Raw genomic sequence first — 24,560 nt, 5'->3', positions numbered from 1 at the left:
TCTGCAGCCCCGCCTTATTTATTTATTCATGTTTTTGAGACAGGGTCTGGCTATGTAGCCCAGGCTGGCCTTGAACTCGCAGCAGTTCTCCTGCCTCGGCCTCCTAAGTCTGGGATTAGAGGCGTGTGCCACCACGCCCAGCTATAATTTTAAAATTTGAGACAGGATCTCACTAAATTACCAAACTGCCCAGGCTGCGCTGGCACTTGAGATCCTCCTCACTCAGCCTCCCGGAGTGCTGGGATCACGGGTGTGCAGCACCATGTCCGGCTTCCTCCGCTCTCCTGACATTACCCAGGCAGAGGCGGCGGAACTCCAGCCCGTCCTTTATTGTTGGTTCAGATCCCACGCAGGAAGCACTGCTTGCTACACCCCGTCTGAGGACAGAGGGAAGGAAGAGGGGGTGAGGACACAGGCGACTGCACCTGACAGGTGTGTCATCCTTGGCCCCGGGCCACTCCCCTCTTCCTGCTCCTCCTCTGGCTTCTCTCCCACCCGGGGCATCACCCCGCCCACGGCTGGCCCGGGATCACAGCGTCATCCTGCTGTCTCCCGCTGTGCCCCTGCTGGCCACCGTGCCCTGTGGCATGCCAGGCGGTCACCTCAGCCCCTGGCTGGCTCTGCCCCATCCGGCTCCTGGGGGCACTGGACAGAGCCCCTTCTTCCAGAGGCAAAGGCTCAGAGGCTTGGACGGAGACAAAGAATCAGCAGTGCGACCTGGGGGGTACCCGGAAATGTGGCACAGAGACCGGAGGGCGCGGGATCCCTTGCAATGGCGGTGGGTGAGGGGACCTCCGGGGAAGATGGGCAAGGGTGGGCGGCTCGCCCACGGGGAGCAGGAGGAAACCAAGGCAGGCCTGAGGGGAGGGCAGTGCGCGCCTGTGATCCCAGCGCTTGGGAGGCTGAGGCCGGAGGATCTCAGGAGTCCAGGAGTTCAGGACCAGCCCGGGCGACATCCTGAGACCCTGTCTAAAAGCAAGATCTGTGCGTGAACCCCACCGTCACTCTGCTAAGATCACCATGTTCTGTTTGCAAAAGCGCAGCTGGGCGCTGTGTCTGGGGACGCGGACGACACCACTGTTTGTTTAGAGACAGGGAATCGCACTCGGGACCTTGCACTTGCCAGGCAGGCGCTGCACTGCTGAGCTGAGTCGCTGCCCTCACACTGGTGTTTGTTAGAGCAAAACAACCTGGCTGTCAGAGGGAGGAGGGGTCATAAATTACAGCTCGCGGCCTGAATGGATTAAAAAGAAAGACGTAAGCTGTGCCAGGCGCCACATGCCCGTGACCCAGCACTCCGGGAGGCTGAGGCAGGAGGATCAAAAGTTTGAGCCCCGCCTGAGCAATTTAGTGATCTAGCAAGATGCTGTCTCAAGATTAAAAAAAAAAAAAAAAAGGGGCTGGAGATGTAGCTCAGGGTGAAGCCCCTAGGTTCAGTCCCGAGTATCTGTCCTCCACCCTAAACAAAAAGAGAAACTGTTTACTATAAACCGAGGCATTGGCGAGATGAACAAAAATATTCCTTCTGTGGAATTAAAATATGTACAAGTAGACATTAAAAGCAAGATAGACTGGGGCATGACTCCGTGGTGGTCCCTGCAGGTGTGAACAGCTGGCCGCTTGGTTTTTTTTTTTTTTTTTGAGACAAGGTCTTGAACTCGTGGTGATCCTCCTGCCTCAGCCTCCTGTGTGCTGGGATTACAGATGTGCGCCCCCTGCTTGGGTTGGCGCCTTCCTTAATTGGATTTCCCCCTTAGCTGCCACTGCAGGAGGCCATCGCTGGCCACCAGGTCACGCATGTCCCCTGTTGTACTTCCCCAGAGGATACATCCGTCCCGGTTTGTTGAGTGCCTGTTTCTATCCTGGGATGTTGGGGCCATGTTGGGGTGGAGATGCTTGCCAGGTCCCCACGGCAGGCAATTTCCTGTCCTCGCGGCCCCGTCACGGTTGCCTGTGAGCTCTGCCCCAGCCACGGGTCTGGTGCACACACCCGGCAGGACTGGTCCCCACCCGGCCGCACCCGCCCCGCTGTCCCTCCTCTGAAACTGTGGGCAGCCCGGATCCCCTCACCGTGGTCCATCGTCCCCACGTCTCTCAGGGCCGGCCGGCTGACTCAGTGCTGAGTTCCGAGTACCCAGCCCAGTGATGGCCACACAGGGAACGTGATGAGCGGGCGCTTGCTGGACCTTAGAGCGGGTCCAGGGTGGATAGGAACTGTCCCCGGGCTGTAAAGGGGTTCCGTTCCCGGGGGTCCAGCCCCCTGCTGGGCAATTTTAACATGAGTGAGAGTGGCTGCTATGCAGGGCGGGGAGCCCGCAGGGAGTGTGCTGCTGTAGTAAATTATGACAAGCCTGGGGCTTAAAGCACACTTGTTTATTCCATCAGGGCTCTGGTACCAGAAATCGAACTCAGGACCTTGCGCTTGCCAGGCAGGCGCGGTGCCGCTGGGCTGTGTCCCCGGGGACATAGAGCTCAAAGGACTCTTGTGCAGGTCCCGCCGTCCCTCGGGTCTCAGCCTTGGTGCCGGGGTATGGGCTGTGCCTGCTCTACCAGGACCTCGCTGGGAAGAAGGCAGCTTGCAGTGTGGGCGACCAGACCCTGCCAGGCCCCCACTGGTGCTGGGAGAGGATGGGGGTCCTCCCCCGGCCCCTACCCCGTGCCCGGCCCACAAGGCCCCTCCTGCGCTACCCCCCACCCTCGGACTTCCTGAGGGGCAATTGAACCCGTCTGTTTTGGAGACAGGGTTTCCCTGTGGAGCGCAGGCTGGCCTCAAACTCCTGGCAGTCCTCCTGCCTCAGCTTCCCAAGGGCTGGGATGACAGGCGTGCGCCGCCACAGCTGGCTTAATGATAGAAGCAATTTAAAAAATTAGGAAGCACGGAGACAAGGACGTCTGGATTTTTGATTTGTACTTTCAGGAAAGTCTGCGGCTCCAGGAACGGCAGTTGCTCAAGTCTTTCCTTTTAGGAGCTCGCTCAGCTCAGCACATTCCTGGAATCTGAAAGCTGGGCCGGGCTGGGGACCTGGGCGCGGGGCTGTGCTTCCTGCCTGGGAGCCACTTCCCTCCCTCGAGGGAGCGGCGTGGTGTGTGGGGGTGGCGGCCCGGTTCATGTCCACGCAGGGACGCGGCACACACCCCCTCCATCACCCACCTGTTGGTTTTATTTGGCTGTCTGAGACAGGGTCTTGCTGTGTGGTCCAGGCTGAGCTTGAACTCACTAGGTAGCCCAGGTTAGCCTCAGACTTGAGACAGCCCTCCTGCCTCAGCCTCCCAAGGGCATGGCCATTGACACCTTCCTGTGGATGCGTGAGGCCCGAGTCCCAGTGGGTTGTTTTGGCTCCTGGGGCTCTGTGACAGGCAGCCCTGGGCGCCGGGCAGCTCCTGAACTCTGCCTGTCAGCGACAGAACCTGGGCGAGGAGCCCTGGCGCTGTGCCAGGGGAGCGTGGGGCCCGAGGCTCAAGGCCCAGCTGCCATCCTGAGCAAGGTTCCCACTGAGGGAGGCCCTGGCCTCAGGGGAAGCCGTTCAGAGCCTTAAAGCACAGACAGAGAGGAAAGAGCACAGGGGTGTGAGGCGCAGAGCCTGGAGCCTCCTGTGTCTTGGGTCCCCAGCTGTCCCCCAGCTGTCCCCAGGGCAGAGTCGAGAGGTGGGGAGCCCACCAGGGCTGCTGGCCTCTTGCCCTTCCAGCAAAGTCCCTCAGGAAGGAAGGGGAGGTGAGAAGTGGGAGGAGAAGGAGCAAGGGAAGGAGGAGCGGGGGAGCAGGTGGAGGACAGAGGTCTCTGTCGGGGCCACGGCCCCTGCGGCCCCTGCGGCCTGGCCCTGCTGAAGGACGGTGTCCCTGCCAGGCCAGGCGGCTCTGCTGTCTGGGGCCACCCAGGTTCCACCCCGCAAAGGGCACAGGGAGCGGCTGAACTGGGGGAGGGGCCAAGGCTGCCACCTGGGCGTCACCGGGTCCCCCACGCGCCCTGTCTCCCAGCCCGGGGCAGCCACTCCTCACTCTAAGCCACCCGGGAGCTTGGTGGGTGGGGCCGGGCAGCTCAGGGCCGGTCCTTGGGGTGGGCGAGGCTCGTGCGTCCCCTCACCAGATGCCCACCTTCTCCTGGGGTCGGCAGGAGGCCACACGGCTCCCGGGTCCCTGTCCATGACCCTTGCAACGCCATGGCCCTCGCGGAGCGCCTGCCGCGTACCAGCCGTGCCTGGGCTCTGGCTGCCGTGGCACTGTCCTGTGGTCAGCACTAAAGCCCGGGGCCCGCAGGAGCGAGGTCCTCAGGCGGTGGCAGCATCTGCGGAGCACCAGCTGCACGCGGATGTGCGGGGCCCCGGCTCCTCATCCTGCTCCCCATTGTGCTCCCGGAGCTGCCACCTCCTCAGCCCTCTAGGGAGGGCCAGGCCCAACACACGGGCTCCCCACTCCCCGACCTCCTCGCGGGTCCCTGCCTCCTTCCCCACCGGCCAACCTCTGCTGCGGGGCCTCGGCCCAGGGCAGCTCTGAGGCTAATGCTGCTCCTGTGCCTCAGTTTCCCCCGGCGGGGCTGTGGTGATCTGAGAGGACGCTGCCCAGGTCTTCTTAGCCTGAGCTGTCAGCCGTTGAAGGGGTTTCCTGAGGATGAAGCAAAGGGGGGAAATGCAGAAACTGAGACGGAGGGCGGAGTGGGCCCACCCAGGGAGCTTGATATGGGGGGGATTGGGGGGCGCAGGCAGGGGCTGCAGGGATCTCCCCGTGTGTCCCTGCCTGGACCCCAGGAGGGCAAGGATGGACCCAGCCGGCCAGTCCCCATATTGGAGTGGGAAATCCTTCTCGACCCAGAGCTTCCTGGAGACCTGGGTTGGGTCCCTCCCTCCCTGTCCCTTGCCAGGCACTGTGCCCAGGCCACCCGCGTGGCCCTCAGGTCCTGGCCCCCCAGGCTCCTCACTGGGGCAGGCAGGCGTGGTGCAGATGCCAGCTCTGGCAGGGCCTAAATCATTAGCGCCGCCGCCTCCGAGGCCGCTAATCTCCCTGCCGGGTGGAGCTGCTCCCTTCCCGGGAGGGACAGGACGGGACGTGGCTCTTCCTTGGGGCACCCTGGCTAGGATCCCCCTTCCCTGGGCTGCCCCCACCCCGCCCCAGTGCTCTTCTGGGGGCCCTGAGGTGCGGGGCAGTGAGGGGGTCGGACCTAGCCCAACTTCACCTCTGTCCCGTCCTGGCAGAGTGTGACACACTGTGTCCCCTGATGCCCCCAGCACCCTTGGGAGGCAGGAATTATCCTGCTTCCTTGTGTGTGTGTGGGCACTGGGCCCTGAGCCCAGGACCTTCACACTGAGCTGTGTGCTGAGCCTGCCTTTATTTATGTATTTGTTTATATATATATTTTTTGGGTCTCATTATGTAGTTCAGGCTGACCTTGATTCTCCTGCCTCAGCCTCCTGCGTGCTGGGATTATGAATCTGATGCTGGCAAAATAAAGAGGGGTGGGGGGAGAAGGGAAATTAAAAAGGATTGAGTGTTGTGTACGTGGACCAGTACAGTGAATATAATCACTTTACAGTGAATATAATCATTGTGGACCACAGACATGGACCAATAGAAGTCAAAACATTTTATTTATTTTTGTGAGGACAGAACCCAGGACCTTTGCACAGAGGTACATGCCCAGCCTTTTTATCTCTTTTATTTTGAGCTAAGCTCTTGCTCACTTGCTTAGGCTGGGTATAAATTTACCATCTTCCTGCCTCAGCTTCCCAGAGTGCTGGATCACAAGTGGCTGTCACTGTGCCTGGCTTCGTCCTGTTTTATAAATAAAATGGGAAAACTGAGGCTCTTGCCCTGATTCCTGGCTCCACAGGCCCTGGGGTTCTTGGCCATGGTTGTCAGACTCGGGGTCCCCAGGCCTGGGGTGTCTCCTCTGGCTGATCTAGAGAGCTGGGGGCTCCCTGGGGTGTGGCTGGGCACTGTCCGGGGTCAGTTGTGTGGGCAAGGGTGCTGGCACAGATTTTTCTGGCCTCGCCAGGCTGGAGTGCGGGGCGGGGGCCTGCGCGGCCTCGGGCTTGGGCCTGTGCAGCCTTGTCTGGGGCCCTTTCTGGATCCCCCCAAGAATGAGCTCAGCTCCTAATTGCAGCTGAGGACGGAGGATCACCCCAGCCCTGGGCTGGGCTCAGCACCACCTTTGTTCTGAGCAAACAATGGACCACTGATCCTGGGGTGGGCCCGGGGTACCATCCGCTGGCCAGCCTGAGCCCCAGGCCCTGGGCGGCCGGGAGGGAGGCAAACTACATGGTGGGGCTCTGGGCGCACACATCAAGGACCAGGGGCCCTGCCTCCTGCCAGCCTGGCTATAAAGGTGACCCAGGGTCCTGGCCGCACAGACCCTGTGCCTGACCACGGACACCATGGCCACCACCAGCATCCGCCAGTTCTCCACCTCTGGCTCCATCCAGGGCCTGTGTGCACCCGGCGGGGGCTTTTCCCGGGTGCCCTCTGTCCGTGTTGGGGGTGCCCGTATGGCTCCCAGCCTCCTGGGGGCTGGTGGCGGTGGCAGCATGTTAGTCACCTCCTCCCGCTTCTCGGCCGGCTTGGGGGGCGGCTATGCCTTCAGCCTGGGTGGGGGGTACGGCTCTGGCTTTGGGGTGTCGGATGCGCTGCTGGGCGGCGGCGAGAAGGAGACCATGCAGAACCTCAGCGACCGCCTGGCCTCCTACCTGGACAAGGTGCACGCGCTGGAGGAGGCCAACGGCGACCTGGAGCTCAAGATCCGAGACTGGTACCAGAAGCAGGGCCTCGGCCCGGCCCGAGACTACAGCCCCTACTTCAAGACCATCGAGGACCCGCGGAGCAAGGCGGGCACCCTGCCCCTGCCCTCTGCACTCCAGGCGCCAACGCCAGCCTCTTTGTCCTCCGCCTCTTGCCCAGGACCCAGCCCTGCGCTAGGCTGGAGGACATGGGGGTGCAGGGAGAGCTGGTCTTTCCCGGGGAGACCTTTGCAGCGGGTGATGGGGCCTGAGCCAGGGGTGCAGAGGTGCTGTGCGGGGTAGGGGGCCGCAGGGTGTGGCTGTGGGAGCAGGAAGCCGGGCACCTCAGCACCCGGAACCTTGGCCGCAGCCCTGCTGGATGGGAGCCCTTGCCTTCCACCCCCGGCCTCGGGGGCTCTTGCACACTAAGCCCGTGTGCTGGGACTTCTCTCAGGACGCCTGTCCTGAGGGCAGGAGCTGCGCTTCCTCCTGGAAGGGGAAGATAGCGTGATGGAGGAGACCCGGCCCCCCTCAGACTCAGGGCTCCAGGCTGCGTTGGCCTTCAGCACGGGCTGGCCAGGGAGTCCCCCAAGCTGGCCCCGGGGAGTGGAGGGTGCTAAAGAGGCCGTGGAGGCTGAGGCCTGCCCAGCTCCAGGGAGACCCATTCCAGTGCTTCGCCTGCTCCTGCCCGGGGTTCCTGCCAGGGAGGGAATTCCTGCTGCTTCCCCTGGAACCTGTGCCAGATCAGATAGGGTGCCAGGCCGGGCAGGGAGCTGGGGATCCTGTCCAGACAGTGCTTCGAGCTCTGGGGTCAGCCAGCAGCTCCCCGGCCCCCCGGCTCACTGCGGGTCTGAGTCCACAGGGGGTGCTTGCAGATTCCAGATAGGCCCACTGAGGCCCAGGGAGGGTGATGGGCTGGCCCTGAGCTCTGCCCACCTCAGGGCTGCACAGAATCCGGGGCCTGCAGGGGCCTTGGGGCTGGCCTGGCCCGTCCGGCAGGTGGGGAGCCCCTCTGCCCTGCTCCGCAGGCCCTTGCCTGGGGCCTGCCCTGCCCTGAGCTCCTCCTGGGAGCTCCCCTTCTACCTTTCATCTGCCCCCTGACCTCGTGGGAGCAGAAACCTTTGCCTGGGTGTGAGGCGGGGCCGGGCATAACCTCACTGATCAATCAATCCATCAACTGTCTAATTAATCCCTTCATTAGACAAATGTGCCCGGGGTCTGACTCGGCCTGGCCCTGCGCCCAGGCCTGGGGATCCCGGCGGGAACAGTGCAGATGTGGCCGCCTCGGCTGCGCTGGGACTGAGCACCCAGTGCAGGCAGCAAGAGCCCTGCGAGCTGAGGGGGAGCGGAAGAGAGATGGGCTGGGGGGGGGCCGTAGAAGGTGTGGGGGGCTTCTCAGAGAAGGCAGCTGATGAGCCGAGAGGTGAGGCAGCCAGGGCCCCATGCCAAAGGGGTGTCCTGAGTCTGTCCCGGCGCCGCTGGGCAGCCCCTCGCTCAGTGCCTCCGCGCCCCCAGATCCTGGCGGCCACCATGGACAACGCCGGCTTCGTGCTGCAGATCGACAACGCGCGCCTGGCGGCCGATGACTTCCGCACCAAGTGGGTCCGGGTCCCACCCGCCCAGGCAGGGGGTGCTGGGGTCCGCGGCCTCCCGTGCTCAGCCCGTGCTCACCCCGCCCCCCCACCAGGTACGAGCACGAGCAGAGCCTGCGCCTGAGCGTGGAGGCCGACACCAACGGGCTGCGCAGGGTGCTGGACGAGCTGACCCTGGCCAGGGCCGACCTGGAGATGCAGATCGAGAGCCTGCAGGAGGAGCTGGCCTTCCTGAGGAAGAACCACGAGGAGGTGGGCGGCTGGCACCTGGCCTGACCCCGGCCCTGACCCCCAGGTGGCTGCGCCTCCTGAAGCCACTTCCTCTGCTCCTGAGGCTTGGCGGCTTCGCGGTTGGCGGTTAACTTGCTAATGAGTGAATCAGGGACCGCATGATGCTAATTATCATAATTAATGAGAGAGGCGATCCCTGTAACAGGCACACAGCGAGCCCATCGGGGCCCAGCATGGCGGGTATTCTGGCCACAGCAACAACAGTTCCTGGAAGGAAGGACACTCTTGCTCCCTTCAGTCCCTGAAGGAATGGAGTGCAGAGAGGCCGGGGGTTTATGCCAGGCTGCAGGGGACCTGCCCTCAGGTCCACGTGACTCAGCTGCTCCCCGCCCCCCCTCCCCTCCCCCCCGCACCTGGTGTTAGGGACCTGAGGCTCAGCCCATGGGAGTCCAAGGTCCCAGGGAGGCTTCTGGGGTCTTCTTGTTGCTGTCGCCCAGCTGCGTGGGCCGGAGCCTGACCCCCATGTAGCAGGACTCCTGGAAATTGTTCTTGGCCTGGACCAATGCCGAGGCCTGGTCGCCCCGCAAGGGTGGCTTATCCCGAGCTCGGGCCCGGCGTCCCTGCCTGGGATAGGAGGTCCTCCTCCTCCCTGTGTCAGCACGCACGGGGACCACGAGTGGGGGGCCTGCTGACGCTCACCCCTGGGGCTTGAGACCCGACCTCCGCCTTCCCCTGCTGAGGAAGGGCCAGTTCCTGTGTGTGTCTCTCTGTCCCGTCTGCCTGAGGTCTCAGGGTCCCTCCCCGAGGTGGCCCTGGCTGAGCTCAACACACCTCTTTGCCCAGGAAATGAACGCCCTGCGTGGCCAGGCTGGAGGGGATGTCAGTGTGGAGATGGACGCGGCCCCGGCGTGGACCTGAGCCGCATCCTGAACGAGATGCGCGACCAGTACGAGAAGATGGCGGAGCAGAACCGCAAGGATGCGGAGGAGTGGTTCTTCAGCAAGGTGGGGCCGTGCGGGTCCCAGGCTGTCCCGCGGGAAGGGCCTCTCGGGGCTGGGGATCGGCTCTGCCGCAAACGCAAGGCCCAAGGAGGCCCGGTTCATGCAGCGCTCACGGGACCTGAAGAACCAAGGGGCTCTGTGGCCACAAGCTGGTGTGGGCTCCTCCACCGCGGCCCACGCCCACCCTGCCCGGCTGCCTCCGCATGCCCTGGGAGCCCGCTGAGCGCGCTGCTGCCCTGTCTTGCAGACCGAGGAGCTGAACCGCGAGGTGGCCGCCAACACCGAGGCCCTGCAGAGCAGCAGGACCGAGATCACGGGGCTGCGCCGCTCCGTGCAGAACCTGGAGATCGAGCTGCAGTCCCAGCTCAGCGTGGTGGGCCCCCGCCCCCACCCCCGCCCCTGGTCCTGCTGGGCCCTGCCTCGCAGACACCCCGGAGGAGGGACTCGGGGGCACAGCCCCTGGCCATCCTAGCTCCCGGCCCCCTGGGCTGGTGGCACCCACACCCCTGGACTCCAGGGAAGGGTCCTGGCTGGGTCTCATGGCGCTACTGGTCCCTTGGGCACAGAAAGCATCCCTGGAGAACAGCCTGGCGGAGACCGAGGCCCGCTATGGGGCCCAGCTGGCCCAGCTGCAGGGGCTCATCAGCAGTGTCGAGGCCCAGCTGGCCCAGGTGCGCTGCGACATGGAGCGGCAGAACCAGGAGTACCAGGTGCTGCTGGACGTGAAGACGCAGCTGGAGCAGGAGATCGCCACCTACCGCCGCCTGCTGGAGGGCGAGGATGCCCAGTGAGTGGGCCTGGGCACCTGCTGGGGTGGGCAGAAGTTTGCAGGGTGGATGGGTGGGCAGAGAGTCGGAGGGGAGCCTCAGGCACCATTGGAAACATCTGGACCAGGTTGTGCAGGCAACGGGAGCCATGGAGGGATTCGGAGCGGAGGAGGAGCATGATCGGTGGAGGGAGCAACGGATCAGAGGGTCGGGGAGGCTGGAGGGACCCATTGGGAGGTGGAGCTTGCGGGGAGATCAGGGGAGTCCTGCTGGGTGGCGGGGAGGGGCGGGGCACGGAGAGGCGGTCAGAGTTCAAACATCAGGACCGACGCCTGAAAAAAAAGGACCGACACCTGAGCACAGGGCAGCGAGGCTCAGAGTCAGGTGGGCTGAAGGCGTGGGGAGCGATGAGCCTGGTTTCTGTCTGGGTGACTGCGTGGTGAGCAGGGCAGTGCTGCGGCAGCAGGAGGCGGAGCTGTCCTGGGGTCCCCAGGCTGAGTCACACGCCCGCCTCCGTCCCTGGAGAGCGGTGGAAGAGCCCGGCTGCTGCGCCTGGCCGCCGCGGCCGCTGCTGTAACGCAGCCTGTGGGTCGGGCCCTTCCGGATACGGAGCCGCCACTCCTTAGCGGCTTCTCGTAAACCCCGCTTGGTGGCCACAGTAGCACAAGCACCTTTAGGCTGTGTGTTTCCTTCTTCCCTGCCTGCCCTGCGCCCTCTGAACCTGGGGCCCGTTTGCCGGTCCTCCTCCCACGGGGGCCTCTCTCCCCTCCTCCCGGGGCTCCCCAGCTGCCACCTGTCCAGCAGCGCCCCGGGAGCCCTGGGCTGACAGCCGCCCTCTTCCCCAGCCTGGCTTCTCAGTACTCCTCGTCGATGGCTTTGCAGTCCAGCCGGGAAGGTGAGCCAGCGACCGCCCTGCCCTGCCCGGGGGAGCTGCGGATGGGATGGCGGCGAGGTAGGGGCTGGGCCTGAGGCTCCCCGTGCCTGTCCCCCCTGGCAGCCTCGGTGACCAGCCGCCAGGTGCGCACCATCATGGAGGAGGTGCGGGACGGCAAGGTGGTGTCCTCCCGCGAGCAGGTGCACCGCTCCACCCATTGAGGCCTCCCGTGTGGCCCGGGCTGCGGGCACGGCACTGCCAAGCCCAGGGTGCCCCCCGGGCAGCGCCCAGAGCTGTTGCTTTTCTATACCGGCTGCCTACGGCCCCTCAGCAAGGGCCTCCTCGACCGCCCTGGGCACCACTATTAAAGCTTTGCCGAGTTGTATCCCTGAAGCTGCCATCTGGTCTGGTCATTGGGAGGGCTGGGCTGGGCTGGGCAGAGGCTGCCGAGGGACGGCTTGGTATAGAAGTTTCTCAGAATTCAGCGCTGGGCCCCACTTCCTGTGGCTGGGCCCCTCGAGGCCCCCCGCAGTCTCTCCTGGACCACGCCTGTCACCGAGGCTCCTGCCTCAGCCCCGGGCGAGGGACCAGAGGGAAGGGCGGGGGGCTTTCCCAGGGAGGGTCAGAGCCCCATGGAGACGAGCGGGTGGCAGTGGGCCGCCCCGGAAGCCAGCCCGGCCCTGCCTGCCCGGCTGGGGGTGAGGGGGGCATCCCGTTTGCCTGGTGGCTTGGCAGCTGCCGGGCGACTGGGAAAACTTGGCGGCTGCCCGGGCCTGCCTGGGAGGTGGAACCCTCGGCAGTGGAAACACAAGCACATTCCGTCCAGCGGGGCTGCTGGAGCCCTGGGACCCGGGTCCAGGCTGGGAATGGTGGGTGGGGCCCACTGCCACCCTGGGGCCCCGGGGAGGGCAGTCTCCCAGTGGCTGGGACCTGAGATGTGTGCCCTTGCCTCTTACCCCTTGGGGTGCAGGAGGGGTGGGGTATGGACGCGGATGAGCCCTCCGCCCCTGCAGACACCCTCTGACCATGACACCCATCTCTGCAACGCCCCCAGGCCCTGGATAGCCCCAGGGGACCTCGGGTCAGGGCCGGGTCACAGAACTGGCCAGAGGGAGCCTTAGCCCCAGGAGTGTGTCCTCGGGGGGCCAGAAGGGCGACCCCGGCAGGATGGGGGCTGGGGCCTGGAGAGGGGAAGGGTGCACCCCAGCGAAGGGAACCACCTGGGGGGATGCCTGACCCCGCCCTCCTCCCCATCTCAGACCGGGTTGGGGCGGTAGCTGCGTGGGAGGCCCGGTGACCGTGACGTCCCAGCTTCCCTTCTTGTCCGTATTAGGTCATGGGAAAGCGTAGCTGCGGGGCCTGCCTGAATCACAGGTGACAGCCGGGCGTGGACGCCGCACATGCACACGCACACGCGAACACGCATGGGCTTCACAGAAACCAGGCTGAGCCCCTGGTGGGAGGGCGGGGGGGGGGCAGAGCCACCTGGGAGCTGGCGGGTGGCCAGCGGTGATGAAAGCCCAGGGGAATGGAAACAGAGCAAGAGGCTGTTGTAACCGCACGCCCACTCGGCGGCCTATAAAGGGCCGCTGGGTCCCGGCAGCCGCAGCACCTTGGCGCCTCTCTCGCTCCTCGCCGCCGCCGCCATGACCACCACTATCCGCCAGTTCACCTCCTCCAGCTCCATCAAGGGCTCCTCGGGCCTCGGGGGCGGCTCATCCCGCACCTCCTGCCGGCTCTCGGGCAGCCTGGGTGGCGGCTCCTGCAGGCTGGGCTCGGCCAGCGGCCTTGGGGGCGGCAGCGGCTTCTCCAGCTGCTACAGCTTTGGCTCCGGCAGCGGCTATGGCGGCAGCTTGGGGGGCGTCGACGGGCTGCTGGGCGGAGGTGAGAAGGCCACCATGCAGAACCTCAACGACCGCCTGGCCTCCTACCTGGACAAGGTGCGCGCCCTGGAGCAGGCCAACGCCGAGCTGGAGGTGAAGATCCGAGACTGGTACCAGAAGCAGGCTCCCGGGCCCGTCCGTGACTACAGCCCCTACTACAAGACCATCGAGGACCTGAAGAACAAGGTGGGCCCGCTGGCTGGTGGGAAGGAATGTGGCTTCTCCCCACCTGTGCCCCGGGGGAAGCCCGGCCTGGGACACCTGGCAGCATCCTCACTCAGCTCTGGCCTTGGGGCCTTCAGTCCTGGGGAGCCCCAGAGCTTCCTGTCAGTGCATGTGGCCCTGGGCTGAGGCACGAGGCCATGTGGGCTTCTGGGTGTGTGGCTCCCTGTCCTGTGCAGCAGGGTCAGCAGGACGGGCTGAGTGACAGTGGGGTCAGGGGTCGCATGTGGCACCTGTGGGAGGAGGGGCTGGACCTTGAAGTGAGCCAGACCCAGGCTGGGCTTTGCCAGGGGTCCTCGGGGCTTCCTGTTCCTCCTCCTGCCCCTGCGGATGGGCTCAGCAGACCCCGGGGGCGTGGCTGCTGGCTGGAGCCCGGGATTTCGGCTTAGGGGGATCCAGCTGCTGATGTGGAGCCACTGCGGGGGAGGGCTCCTCCCGCCACCCCAGGAGGACTCAGGGGCACCCCTTGTCCACTGTCCAATGGGGCTCCCTGCCTGTCCCGCTCCCTGGAGTCCTGGGACAGCTCCTGCCCCAGCGCATCCTCACCACCTCCCCTGGCTCTGCCCCCTCCATATCGGTGTAGCCTCTACTTCCAGGCTGAGCCTGGATGGGGCCTGGGGTCCCCCATACTCAGGGGGAGAGGGATGCAGGTAGTTCTGGCTCCTCAGACTGCGAAGGCAGCAGGTAGGGGAGGGGCTGGGCCAGAAGAAGGGTGTGTCCTGGCCCCAGGCAGGAGGCTGGCTCAGAGCCCGGGTCAGGGTCCGGCTGCTTCCTCCACGATGACCTCTTCATTCCTGGTCTCCCCAGATCCTGGTGGCCAACGTGGATAACGCCAACGTCCTGCTGCAGATTGACAATGCCCGGCTGGCTGCAGATGACTTCCGCACCAAGTGAGGGGTGCAGGGTGGGGGCCGGGGCTGGGTCCAGGAGTTGGGGGGCATCCTGCAGCTGAGCCCACTGTTAGTCCCAGAGGAGCCGGGAGAGGTGGGGGAGCCCGCGGGGGTGGGGCCGTCTTGCGGTGCTCTCAGCCCAGGGCCGGCTTTGCTTCCACTGCGCCCTCCATCCTCCCGCATGAGTCCTGGGGAGGGCAGGGCAGCGGGGACCTGACCTGCGGCCCAAGCAGCCTGGACGAGCCCTGGCTCCCTGTGCAGGTTCGAGACGGAGCAGACCCTGCGCATGAGCGTGGAGTCCGACATCAACGGGCTGCGCAGGGTGCTGGACGAGCTGACCCTGTCCAGGGCCGACCTGGAGATGCAGATCGAGAACCTGAACGAGGAGCTAGCCTTCCTGAAGAAGAACCACGAGGAGGTGGGCGGGCCAGGGCTGCCAGGGTCATCGAGGCCCAGGCGTGGGCGGAGGCGCCGGGGGTGGGGCTGCGGTCAGGGCCCTGGCAGACAGCCGGCCGGGCGCCTGGCTTAGTCACCTGTGGGACCCTCACGTCCGAACCCCACGAGGGTGTTTGGAAGTTAGACAGAGGGGCAGTTTGGGGGAGCAAAGGCCTAAGAATCACATTGGCTTAATGAGGGCCCAGGCTGATGGTGCGGGCAGGGCTGTAACGGCAGGTGACTGGAAACTCGAGGAGGGTCCGGGGGGGGGGGGCGGGGACAGGCCCTGCCGCCCACACCCACATCTCTCGCTCGCACAGGAAATGAACGCCCTGCGCGGCCAGGTGGGCGGCGAGATCAACGTGGAGATGGACGCGGCCCCCGGCGTGGACCTGAGCCGCATCCTGAACGAGATGCGCGACCAGTACGAGAAGATGGCGGAGAAGAACCGCAAGGACGCGGAGGACTGGTTCTTCAGCAAGGTGGGGGCTGCTGCAGGCCGGGCGGTGCAGGGGCCTGGGCCCTGTGGCGGCCTAGTGCCTGTCTCTTAGGGGTGCCCCGTGCCCTGTGGGGCCCTGGGCTTGGGGGGTGAGGGCCAGCCCCACCCACGCAGAGCTGGGAGCTGGGCATGGGTGGGAACCTGGGGAGCGGGTCCATGGAATAAAAGCAGAGGGTGCAGACCCCGGAGGGCGTTTCCGCCTCTCCCAGGCGGCCTGCAGTCAGCGCGGGCCGGCTGCAGGTCCTGGCTGGCTCTCACATTTCCGGTTCCTGGCCTCCCACCTGCAGGGATTAACAATCAAAGCGCGACATTGCAGAGAGCAGATGCCTGGCCCGGGGAGCGGGGGGGCTGGGGGGAGGCACCGCTTCGGGAGGAGGCGGAGGGGCACAGGGGAGGTCAGGAAGGCGGCGTGGCCAGACTGGGAGGGAGCCTGGGGCTGCTTGGCCCCGGGCTGCTGGGGAAGACCCGGCTCATGCCGCCCGTCCCCTCTGCAGACCGAGGAGCTGAACCGCGAGGTGGCCACCAACAGCCAGCTGGTGCAGAGCGGCAAGAGCGAGATCTCCGAGCTGCGGCGCTCCGTGCAGGCCTTGGAGATCGAGCTGCAGTCCCAGCTCAGCATGGTGGGCACGCGGCCGTGCACCGGGTGGGCCCGGGGCCGGAGGCGGGTGCCGCCACCCTCACCAACCCCCTGCCCCCCGCCCTCCTGCAGAAAGCGTCCCTGGAAGGCAGCCTGGCAGAAACAGAGAACCGCTACTGCGTGCAGCTGTCGCAGATCCAGGGCCTGATCGGCAGCGTGGAGGAGCAGCTGGCCCAGCTGCGCTGCGAGATGGAGCAGCAGAGCCAGGAGTACAAGATCCTGCTGGACGTGAAGACGCGGCTGGAGCAGGAGATCGCCACCTACCGCCGCCTGCTGGAGGGCGAGGACGCCCAGTGAGTGCCCGGCCAGGGCTGGGGGCTGCCGGGGCGGGAGAGGGACGCTCAGACCCGCGTCTGATCACCTCTCCACCTGTCTTTCTCTTGCAGCCTGACTCAGTACAAGCCCAAAGAACGTAAGGACCTCTGTGGCTGAGGGCTGGGGGTGCAAGTGGGGCAGGAAACCCACCGCCATCTGGGCTCGGGTCCCCAAAGACCTCCAGGGAACTGGCACAGGCGAGCGGGGCCTTTAGGGCTCTGGTCTGATGCCCACAGTAAGAGCCAAAGGAGAGACGGCTCTGATAAGGGGCGGGGCAGGGAGCGGGTCCTTACCCCGGAGGGGCTGGGGAGATGTGGGCCCAGCCCTGGACACCCCTTCAATGGCCTCAGCGTCCGTGCTCCTGGGACACCACAGATGGGAAGAGCTGTCCTGTCCCCGGGATCCCGTGGGTGGGAGACAGGGACACTGTCCTTCCCTCCAGAGCCCAGTCTGGCCCTAGCCCTGGGGCTCCTTGTCTAATGGGGGTGACTGGGCCCGGCTTTCACCGTGGAGATCGCAGGCTGGCGGGGGGAGGAGTGTGGTCCACGCCCTGGAGACTGGACGGGGGGTCCAGCGCACAGCCTCACTGTGGGTCAGAGTCAAACACCCACTGGGGACGTCAGACCCACCCAGGGCCACCCGCGGGGATGGAGCAGGGGCAGAGGGACGTGTGTGGCCGATGCTGGGGTCCCGTCTGTCTCTGCAGCTGTGACCACCCGCCAGGTGCGCACCATCGTGGAGGAGGTGCAGGATGGCAAGGTCATCTCCTCCCGGGAGCAGGTGCACCAGACCACCCGCTGAGGCCCGGGCCCTCCCGGCCGGCCGCCCCGCGCCCCCGGAGGCAGGGACACGGCTGCCCCCTCTGCCCTGCAGCCTCCAGCTTCTCCAGCCCCTGCCCTCTGCATCGGCCCCTTCCCCACGCCCCCTGCCTGGCACCAATAAAGCTTGTTGACTCAGATGCAGCCCGTGTCCTGCTCCTGGTCCCCGTGTGGGTGGGCGGGGAGGGGCAGCAGGGGGGACCGGTCTGTTGACGCCCACTGTGGTTGATGTGGAGGTCAGGGTCGGTTTAGACCAGGTCGAGAGGCGTGGGGGCGGCTGTAGGGCACGCTGGGTCCCCGTGATCCGGACACAGTATCCAGTGGTCCCCGGCAGCATCCTCAGGTCCTGGAAGCAGCTCTGCACCTAGGCGCAGCCTGGTTTCTCTTCCATAAATGGACAGGCAGAGCCCAGGCACAGAGCGGATCCCAGGGTGACTCATCCTGTCGGCTGCTGCTCCCGAGGCAGGAGAGTGGGCAGGTGGGGTAGACAGGCTGGGAAGCGGGGGCTGGGCTCCTGTGGGGTCTCAGGAAACCCCACGTAGGGCTCCTGCGGCCCCACCCAGGATGGAGGGGAAGGTCGGAGCTTGCAGAGAAAGGGTGGGGCTCCTCATGGCCTGCTCTGCAAATGGCTAGAGGCAGGGAACCCATAAAGTGGTTCTGGCTGGAGCAATGGCTCTGGGGTCCCCCTGGGTACCTACCTGGGGTGAGCGTGGCAGGGAGAATGGTGGGGAAGGGCATCGTAGGGCGGGGTGCAGGGGTTGTCCTGGACCCCGGAGCAGCAGCCCTGGTTCGTTCTGGAGGGAAAGTTAGGGTTGAGGTTGGGGTTAGGAGTTAGGGGTTAGGGGTTAGAGTTAGAGTTAGGGATTAGGGTTAGGGTTAAGGGTTAAGGGTTATGCTTAGCTTTAGGGTTAGGTTTAGGAATCAGTATTATGGTTAGGGGTTAGGGGTTTGGGTTCGAGTTAGATGTTAGGGGTTAGGTTTAGTTTTAGTGGTAGGGTTACAAATTAGTATTATGGTTAGGGATTAGGGATTAGGGTTAGGGTTGATGGTTAGGGTTGTTCTTAGCTTTAGGGTCAGGGTTAGGAGTGTGTGTTATGGTAGGGGCTAGGTTTAGGGAGTAGGGTTAGGTGTTATGTTTAGTTTTAGGGTTAGGAGCAGGGTTATGGTTAGGAGTTAGTATTATGGTTAGCGGTTAGAGTTGAAGTCGGGGATATGGGTTCGGGTTAAGGATTGGGGTTATGCTTAGCTTTAGGCTTATGGTTAGGGTTATGGTTAGGGTTAGGGTTAGGTTCATGGGTTATGAGTTAGGTTTCTGATTATTGGCAAGGTTAGGGTTCGGCAGCTGTGGGAGGTGAATCGGGGAGGAGCCCAGGTCTACAATCTTCCTTCAAGTAAATCCAGAAGCGCCCGGGGCATCTGTCTTGCCTGTGTCTTTTCCGGACTATTTTGGGAAGGATCGGGCAGAGGGTATGTTCCCCCAACCCACTGCAAGACTGGTGTCAGAGACGCAGAGTCGAACCAGGCACCCCGCTTTCTCCTGCTGCTCGGAGGTCAGGGTTAGGGTTAGGGTTAGGGTTAGGGTTAGGGTTAGGGTTAGGGTTAGGGTTAGAGTTAGCATTAGGGATTAGTGTTAGATTCATGGGTTGTTAGTTAGGGTTAGGATTAAGGCCAGAGTTAGGGCTGGGCAGCTGTGGGAGGTGAATCAGGCATTAACCGCGGCCTGGAATCTTCCTTCGAGTAAATCCGGAAGCCCCCGGGGCAGCTGTCATCCCCGTGTCTTTCCGGGACTGTTTTTGGAAGGTTGGGCAGAAGGTGTGTTTCCCCCAACCCACTGCAAGACTGGTCTTGGAGACGCAGAGTTGAACCAGGCACCCCGCTTTCTTGTGCTGCTTGGAGGCGGTGCGGGGTATGAGCAGGGTGTGGGGAGCATTTTGAGCCTCTGGGCCTGGAGCAGCGGGGCCTGGGTCCAGCAGAGGCTGGGATGAGCAGGCCTCTGAGGTGTGGGGACTTGGTTTAGTCTCGGGCCCAGAAGTTGCAGGACAAAACGCAGGGCGTTCAGTCCCACAGGTCGCCCCGCCTGTGCCTTCCTGTCCGAGGCTGGCTGAGCCACAGGGACCGGAGGAACTCAGGGCCCCCGGAGAGCGGAGCCCCTCATCTCCGATGGGGATGGGAGGGAGGAGCAGCCCTGCCCTGCCTCCACGTGTCAGCCAGGACCAGGAGGACCGGCCCCTGGGCTGCACTGCGGGTGGCTGATCCCGGGAAATGAGCTCACTGCTGGGAACGGTGTTCCCAGGAAGTGGGGACCTGGGAGTGGCGCTGCTTTGTGTGGTGGGGGACACCGAGGCTCTGTGGAGCAGTGACTCAGCCATGGTCCCCGTGACTGGGTGATGGGGTGCAGCGGGGCGGGGCCCCACCCTGTGCTGGAAGAGGCGCCGGCCCCACCTCCACCCTGCCCTGCTCCCTGGCCCGGCTGTGTCCCCCTCTGCAGACAAATGAGCGGTCCCCAGGGGGAGGCACAGGGACTTTGATGGCTTTCCCTCCAGCACCAGAACATGGCCGAGCTGCGGGGCCACTGTGACCTCCCGTGGGGATGCAGGAGTTTGGGCCCGTGGAGGGGCTCACTGCTCCCCTGCACCGCCAGCCCCGCCAGCCGTGACTTCCCTTGGAGTCCTGTCACCTCTCTCCTGTGACAGACACAAACCCCAGCCCCAGGCCCGGCCCCAGGGGGCAGTGACTACCCTGGCAGGGTGACCTTGACCTCTGGCGTGACATGGTGCAAGGCTCGGAGCCTGGGTCAGCAGTGTATCCAGGAACGGGGGCTGAGGGGCGGGGGACACAGGGCGCTCCCAGAGGACCAAGCACCCGCATCTGGTCAGCCCTGGTGCCAGGTCCTATGGTGCCCTATATGCCCTTGTGCCCCATCACGCGCCAGCCACACAGTACCAGGGCCGTCTGGACCACGCTCCCCCCTCCAGTCTGCACTTGGAGGGCTTCTCAGCCTTGCTCCTGGAATCAGAGTCTGGCCCCGAACGCAGCTCAGGTCCCAGTCGCCAGCAGCTTTATTTCCTTCCTGGCCCATCCTCCGACCTGCCCGCGAGATAGCGCTGCTGTCCTGGTCCCAGGGAGGAGTGGAGCCCTCCCCCCCCCCGAGCCTCACCCCCGGCTCTGCCTCCATGCTGCCCCAGCGTCGGCTCAGGGAGGCTCTTCTCTTCCTCCGCGGCCTGGCTGAGGGCTCTGCGGCAGCCCGTCTGTCCGCTCCATGCCCCCGCACCCCAGCCCAGCTCCCGGGGCTGCCTGCGGGCTCCCCCGCCTGGGCATCCTGCGAGAGCTTGTAAAACAGCCCGTGACTGGGCTTGTCTCGGCGATGCTGACACAGGGCTCCGAGCAGCGGGTGACCAGTCAGTCACGGGGACCGCAGGAGGTGGGGGCAGGGCATTGGCCAGCAGCGCTTCCCAGCCAGTGGGAAGGGGTGCGGTGGAGGAGGGAGGAAGGGGACCCAGTGCCTGGAGGGGTGCCAGCCGGGCTCGAGCCTTTGCCCTGTGCCCCCGGCTTAGTGGCCCTGGCCTTGCCAACCTTGGCACAGGTGCGCCGTTGGCATGGAGGAAATCCTCTCTCCCTGCCGGCTCAGGTCCCCCGGCCTCTCCTGCTCAGGGTCTTCCCAGGGCAGCTCCCCGCTTTCCAGCCAAGGCTGGGGCCCCTCTCCAGCTGCGTCTTGGGGTGCAGGCCCCCGGGCTTTCCCGCAGCAGTGGTGTGTTTCTGGCCATGGGTTTCGCTCCAGGGTCAAACGGAAGTTCTGAGCCAGACGCCCTGCCATGCTCTCCTCCCTCTGGCTGCAGAGCGGGGTGTGGGTGGGAGTGCGGCCTGGGTGCTGTGGAGCCCTTTGGGGCCGGCCCGTGTGTGGCCTGGGTGGAGGTGAGTGTGTGCGTGTGTGTGCATGTGCGTACACGGCACGCACAGGACGGAGTGTCCGGAGCCCCAGGGTGGGTGCTCGTGGACCATGGGGAGGAGGCTGGAGCTGGGTATGAATGCACCCATCCTGTTCTTTTTTTTTTTTTTCCGGTACCGGGAACCGAACTCACGACCTTGCTCTTGCCAGGCAGGCGCTGTGCCGCTGAGCTGAATCCCCAGCCCCCCATCCTCTTCCATGAGCCTCTGCCCTGGGGAACCTTGCCCTCTCTCCGCAGGGGCTTGGAGGCCTGGGTGACCTTGCTAGCCGTCCCCAGCCTGCGGTGGGACCTCTGCCCTTGGGCCCTCATCTCCTTCCCCCACCCTTCCAATCCCAAGTGCCGGGCCTGGCTCCAGGGCAGAGGTCACCGCTGCGGACAGAGCTGTACCCGACGCTGCTGGGAGGGCTCAAGAGAGGCCAGAGCTGACCCCCAGCTGCAAGGCATCACGGGAGCCGGGGAGGGCAATCGGGTCCAGACTAACTCCGCAGCTTAAATCTCTGTGACTTGGGGTTCTCACTCCGTCCTCCTCACCCACAGGGCTAATTCAAGGGTCAAGGAGAGGACACAACTGGGACCCCGAGGCCCTGGTTCAGTCTCTGGTGTGGAGACAGGGAGAAAAGAAGGGAAGTGTGACAGACAGGCTGCAGAGACACGGGGAGATGGGACGGGAGGGACTGAGCCTGGGGCCCCGGGTCTCCGGCCTTCCACGTCCCGGCCCCATCCTGTGGGCCGAGGCAGGACCAGGGCACCCTGCGTAGGACCACACGGCACCCAGGACTGCACAAGGCCTGAGAGGGCTGTAGGGCCACTTCCCCTTCGGATGGAAGGGGCGGAGTGGGACAGCCCCCAGCGGGAAGGACACTGTGGCCGCGCGGGGGTCACCTGCAGCATCAGTGGTGGGTGGCCCCCCCTTCCGCACGGCAGGTGTTGAGGTGCTCATCACCTGGGGCATGCGGGCCCTGTGTGGGGTGCCAGAGGGTGGGTCACGAGGGGCTGCTGAGCTGATTCCTCCTTCCGCATGCCCTGGAGATGGTGTCGTGTCCCACGCTCGGCCAGGCGAGACGGCCGAGGCCCAGAGGGGTGAGGGCGCGTGCGGGCTGTGTGGCCCGTGGCGGGCAGCTGCCCCCAGACCCACTCCTGGACACGGCGGAGGCTCAGAGGCCACCGAACCCGGGTTGGGACCTCATGGAAAGAATGGCTTTGGAATTTTAGACCTAGAAAGAACCCTGCCAACTTCGTGAGCACGGAGGAAGACAGGCCGGGAGGGGAGGGGAGCCCTCCTCAGCGGGGTGCGCAGCGGGCGCTGGGGAGGCCGGCTCTGGCGGTGGCGGGTACCGCTGGGGCCTCTGTGGCGGGCTCACTCCTGCTGCCGCTGATTCACTGCCTGGGGACGCTGCCGCCATGGTGCCGCCTGCACCCAAGTCCCCGCTGTCCCCTCGGGCTCCAGGACCCGGCAGACGCTGCCGCCCATTCTGAGTCACCCGACTCCAGTTCGCGTGTTTCGCTCTCGGCCCCACACCCTGGAGCTGGGTGGGAACTCAGAGCCGCACACAGCAGAGCGAGTCCACCCGGCTGAATAACCCGGAGTGGGGTGTTGGCTGGGGATGGAGTGACGAAGTCGGGACGTGCCGTCAGCGCGAGGAGGCCCCGCCTGGCCCGGGTGCACATAAAGGGCCGGTGTGCAGCACCCTCAGCATCCAGTTCCCAGCACCTGTTCTCGCTCTCTCTCTGCCAGCTGCTCGACACCTCACCTCCCTCCCGGGCACCATGGCCTCCTGCAGCCGCCAGTTCACCTCCTCCAGCTCCATGAAGGGCTCCTGCGGCATCGGTGGCCGCGTCTCTTCCTGCCGGGTCCCCAGCACCTACGGGGGCCTGTCGGTCACCTCCTCCCGCTTCTCCTCCGGGGGAGCCTGCGGGCTGGGGGGTGGCTATGGCGGTGGCTTTAGCAGCAGCAGCTTCGGTGGAGGATACGGCAGTGGCTTTGGTGCTGGCCTTGGTGGTGGATTTGGTGCTGGCTTTGGTGGTGGCTTTGGTGCTGGCTTTGGCGGTGGCGATGGGCTCCTCTCTGGCAATGAGAAGATCACCATGCAGAACCTCAACGACCGCCTGGCCTCCTACCTGGACAAGGTGCGGGCCCTGGAGGAGGCCAACGCCGACCTGGAGGTAAAGATCCGAGACTGGTACCAGCGGCAGCGGCCCAGTGAGATCAAAGACTACAGCCCCTACTTCAGGACCATTGAGGACCTGAAGGACAAGGTGGGTGCCTCTGCTGCAGTGGCCCTCGGGGACCTCTTTGTAGCAGTTCCATTTTACAGGCAGGGAGACTGAGGCACTGGGGGGAGGAGCCCCATCCGAGGAGCGGTGGCCAAGAGTCCCTTCCTAGCCCCCACCACTGCGTCCGGTGAGGGAGAGCAACACCGGCTGTCGCTGTCCGCACTCAGCTTCTCTGCCGAGGCTGGGAGGGCGCGGGAGATGCGGGAGGACAGGGCGTCTTAGCCTCTCAGGAAGCGTAGGACCTGACTTGCCAGCTGGGTGACCCCAAGTTCGGGGAGCTCCCTTTGCCCTCTGCACCCTTCGCCCTTGCACAGCGTGTTCCCTGCTGACCCCTGTCCTTCCCTGCCTGCTGTAGATCTTCACGGCCACCACGGAGAACGCGCAGTCTGTCCTGCAGATTGACAACGCCAGGCTGGCTGCTGACGACTTCAGGACCAAGTAAGCAGCCACGGTGGCTGGCGGGGGCCGTGGGCGGGGGCCGTGGGGCCAGCAGGCCTCTCCGTGCGCGGGAGCGGCCAGGAAGGGGCTGAGGCTCTGACCTCTCTGCCGCCAGGTACGAGCACGAGCAGGCCCTGCGCCTGAGCGTGGAGGCCGACATCAACGGGCTGCGCAGGGTGCTGGACGAGCTGACCATGACCCGCTCAGACCTGGAGATGCAGATCGAGAGCCTGAAGGAGGAGCTGGCCTTCCTGAGGAAGAACCACGAGGAGGTGGGGGCGTTGCTGGCTTTGGGGCGTCCAGGCTGGTTGCGGGGAGTCGGCAGATCTGCCCAACGGCAGAAGAGAGGTTCGCCCATCTGACAGCCCCTTCTGCCCCTCTCCAGGAGATGCTGGCTCTGCGGAACCAGACAGGCGGGGACGTCAACGTGGAGATGGACGCGGCCCCCGGCGTGGACCTGAGCCGCATCCTGAATGAGATGCGCGACCAGTACGAGCAGATGGCCGAGAAGAACCGCAGGGATGCCGAGGCCTGGTTCCTGAGCAAGGTGGGGCTGGGGCCTCGCACCCGCCGCGGCTGCCCGGTGGGGAGGCTCCGGGGGCCTCACGCTGCTCTCTCCCGCCCCAGACCGAGGAGCTGAACAAGGAAGTGGCCTCCAACAGTGACCTGATCCGGAGCGGCCGCAGCGAGGTCTCGGAGCTCCGCAGGGTGCTCCAAGGCCTGGAGATCGAGCTGCAGTCCCAGCTCAGCATGGTAGGAAGGCCCGGAACAGTCCCTGTCCTTGGGTGTGGGACCGCAGGGACAATGGGCCCACTGCAGAGATGGGGAAAAAACAGGCTCAGATGGTGGGGCAGCTTTTCCCGAGTTCTTCGTGCCGCGGCTGGGGCGGCTGGGGTCCGGCTCAGGCACTGCCAGAAATGCTCCCAGAGACCTGGAGCGACCGGTGTGACCCCCAGCTCTTCCTTCCCTCTCTCCCTGCTCACAGAAAGCGTCCCTGGAGAGCAGCCTGGAGGAGACCAAGGGCCGCTACTGC

At 65.0% G+C, this 24,560-nt stretch overlaps 3 protein-coding genes across 3 annotated transcripts in view; all 3 read left to right on the top strand.

Moving 5' to 3' along the window:
• The first annotated feature begins 6,053 nt into the window (after positions 1-6,053).
• On the top strand, positions 6,054-11,562 carry LOC102005879 (keratin, type I cytoskeletal 42-like). The gene is given in 9 exon segments (XM_005394414.2): positions 6,054-6,812; positions 8,220-8,302; positions 8,392-8,548; positions 9,371-9,425; positions 9,428-9,531; positions 9,776-9,901; positions 10,095-10,315; positions 11,141-11,190; positions 11,293-11,562. Coding segments are annotated over 9 exon segments (1,341 nt in total). The 5' UTR covers positions 6,054-6,365; the 3' UTR covers positions 11,391-11,562.
• A 1,194-nt stretch (positions 11,563-12,756) lies between these two features.
• On the top strand, positions 12,757-17,012 carry Krt17 (keratin 17, type I). The gene is made up of 8 exons (XM_005394413.2): positions 12,757-13,238; positions 14,082-14,164; positions 14,426-14,582; positions 14,920-15,081; positions 15,593-15,718; positions 15,808-16,028; positions 16,122-16,147; positions 16,757-17,012. Exons 1-8 carry the CDS (start codon positions 12,816-12,818, stop codon positions 16,849-16,851), a joined length of 1,293 nt encoding a protein of 430 aa, XP_005394470.1. The 5' UTR covers positions 12,757-12,815; the 3' UTR covers positions 16,852-17,012.
• Positions 17,013-22,411: 5,399 nt separating this feature from the next.
• Positions 22,412-24,560, top strand: part of LOC102024971 (keratin, type I cytoskeletal 16) — a 14,217-nt gene continuing 12,068 nt past the window's right edge. Inside the window, exons 1-6 of the mRNA XM_005394623.2 lie at positions 22,412-23,071; positions 23,445-23,527; positions 23,643-23,799; positions 23,913-24,074; positions 24,155-24,280; positions 24,513-24,558. Of these exons, the coding sequence (XP_005394680.1) occupies positions 22,583-23,071; positions 23,445-23,527; positions 23,643-23,799; positions 23,913-24,074; positions 24,155-24,280; positions 24,513-24,558 (1,063 nt within the window). The 5' untranslated portion in view covers positions 22,412-22,582. The remainder of the gene's footprint in view (positions 23,072-23,444; positions 23,528-23,642; positions 23,800-23,912; positions 24,075-24,154; positions 24,281-24,512; positions 24,559-24,560) is intronic.

The sequence above is a fragment of the Chinchilla lanigera genome, unplaced genomic scaffold (genome assembly GCF_000276665.1).
Source record: "Chinchilla lanigera isolate Chin_1 unplaced genomic scaffold, ChiLan1.0 scaffold00050, whole genome shotgun sequence".
Lineage (NCBI taxonomy): Eukaryota > Metazoa > Chordata > Mammalia > Rodentia > Chinchillidae > Chinchilla > Chinchilla lanigera.
Note: the sequence above shows the minus strand (reverse complement) of the source record. Positions and strands in the feature narration are given on the sequence as shown.

Bases quoted from the DNA above. Each gene is read 5' to 3' on its own strand.
- Krt17 (XM_005394413.2), top strand. From the start codon at position 12,816: ATGACCACCACTATCCGCCAGTTCACCTCCTCCAGCTCCATCAAGGGC. The intron at 15,719-15,807 runs GTGGGCACGCGG...GCCCTCCTGCAG, and splicing joins TGCAGTCCCAGCTCAGCATG to AAAGCGTCCCTGGAAGGCAG. The intron at 16,029-16,121 runs GTGAGTGCCCGG...TTTCTCTTGCAG, and splicing joins CTGGAGGGCGAGGACGCCCA to CCTGACTCAGTACAAGCCCA.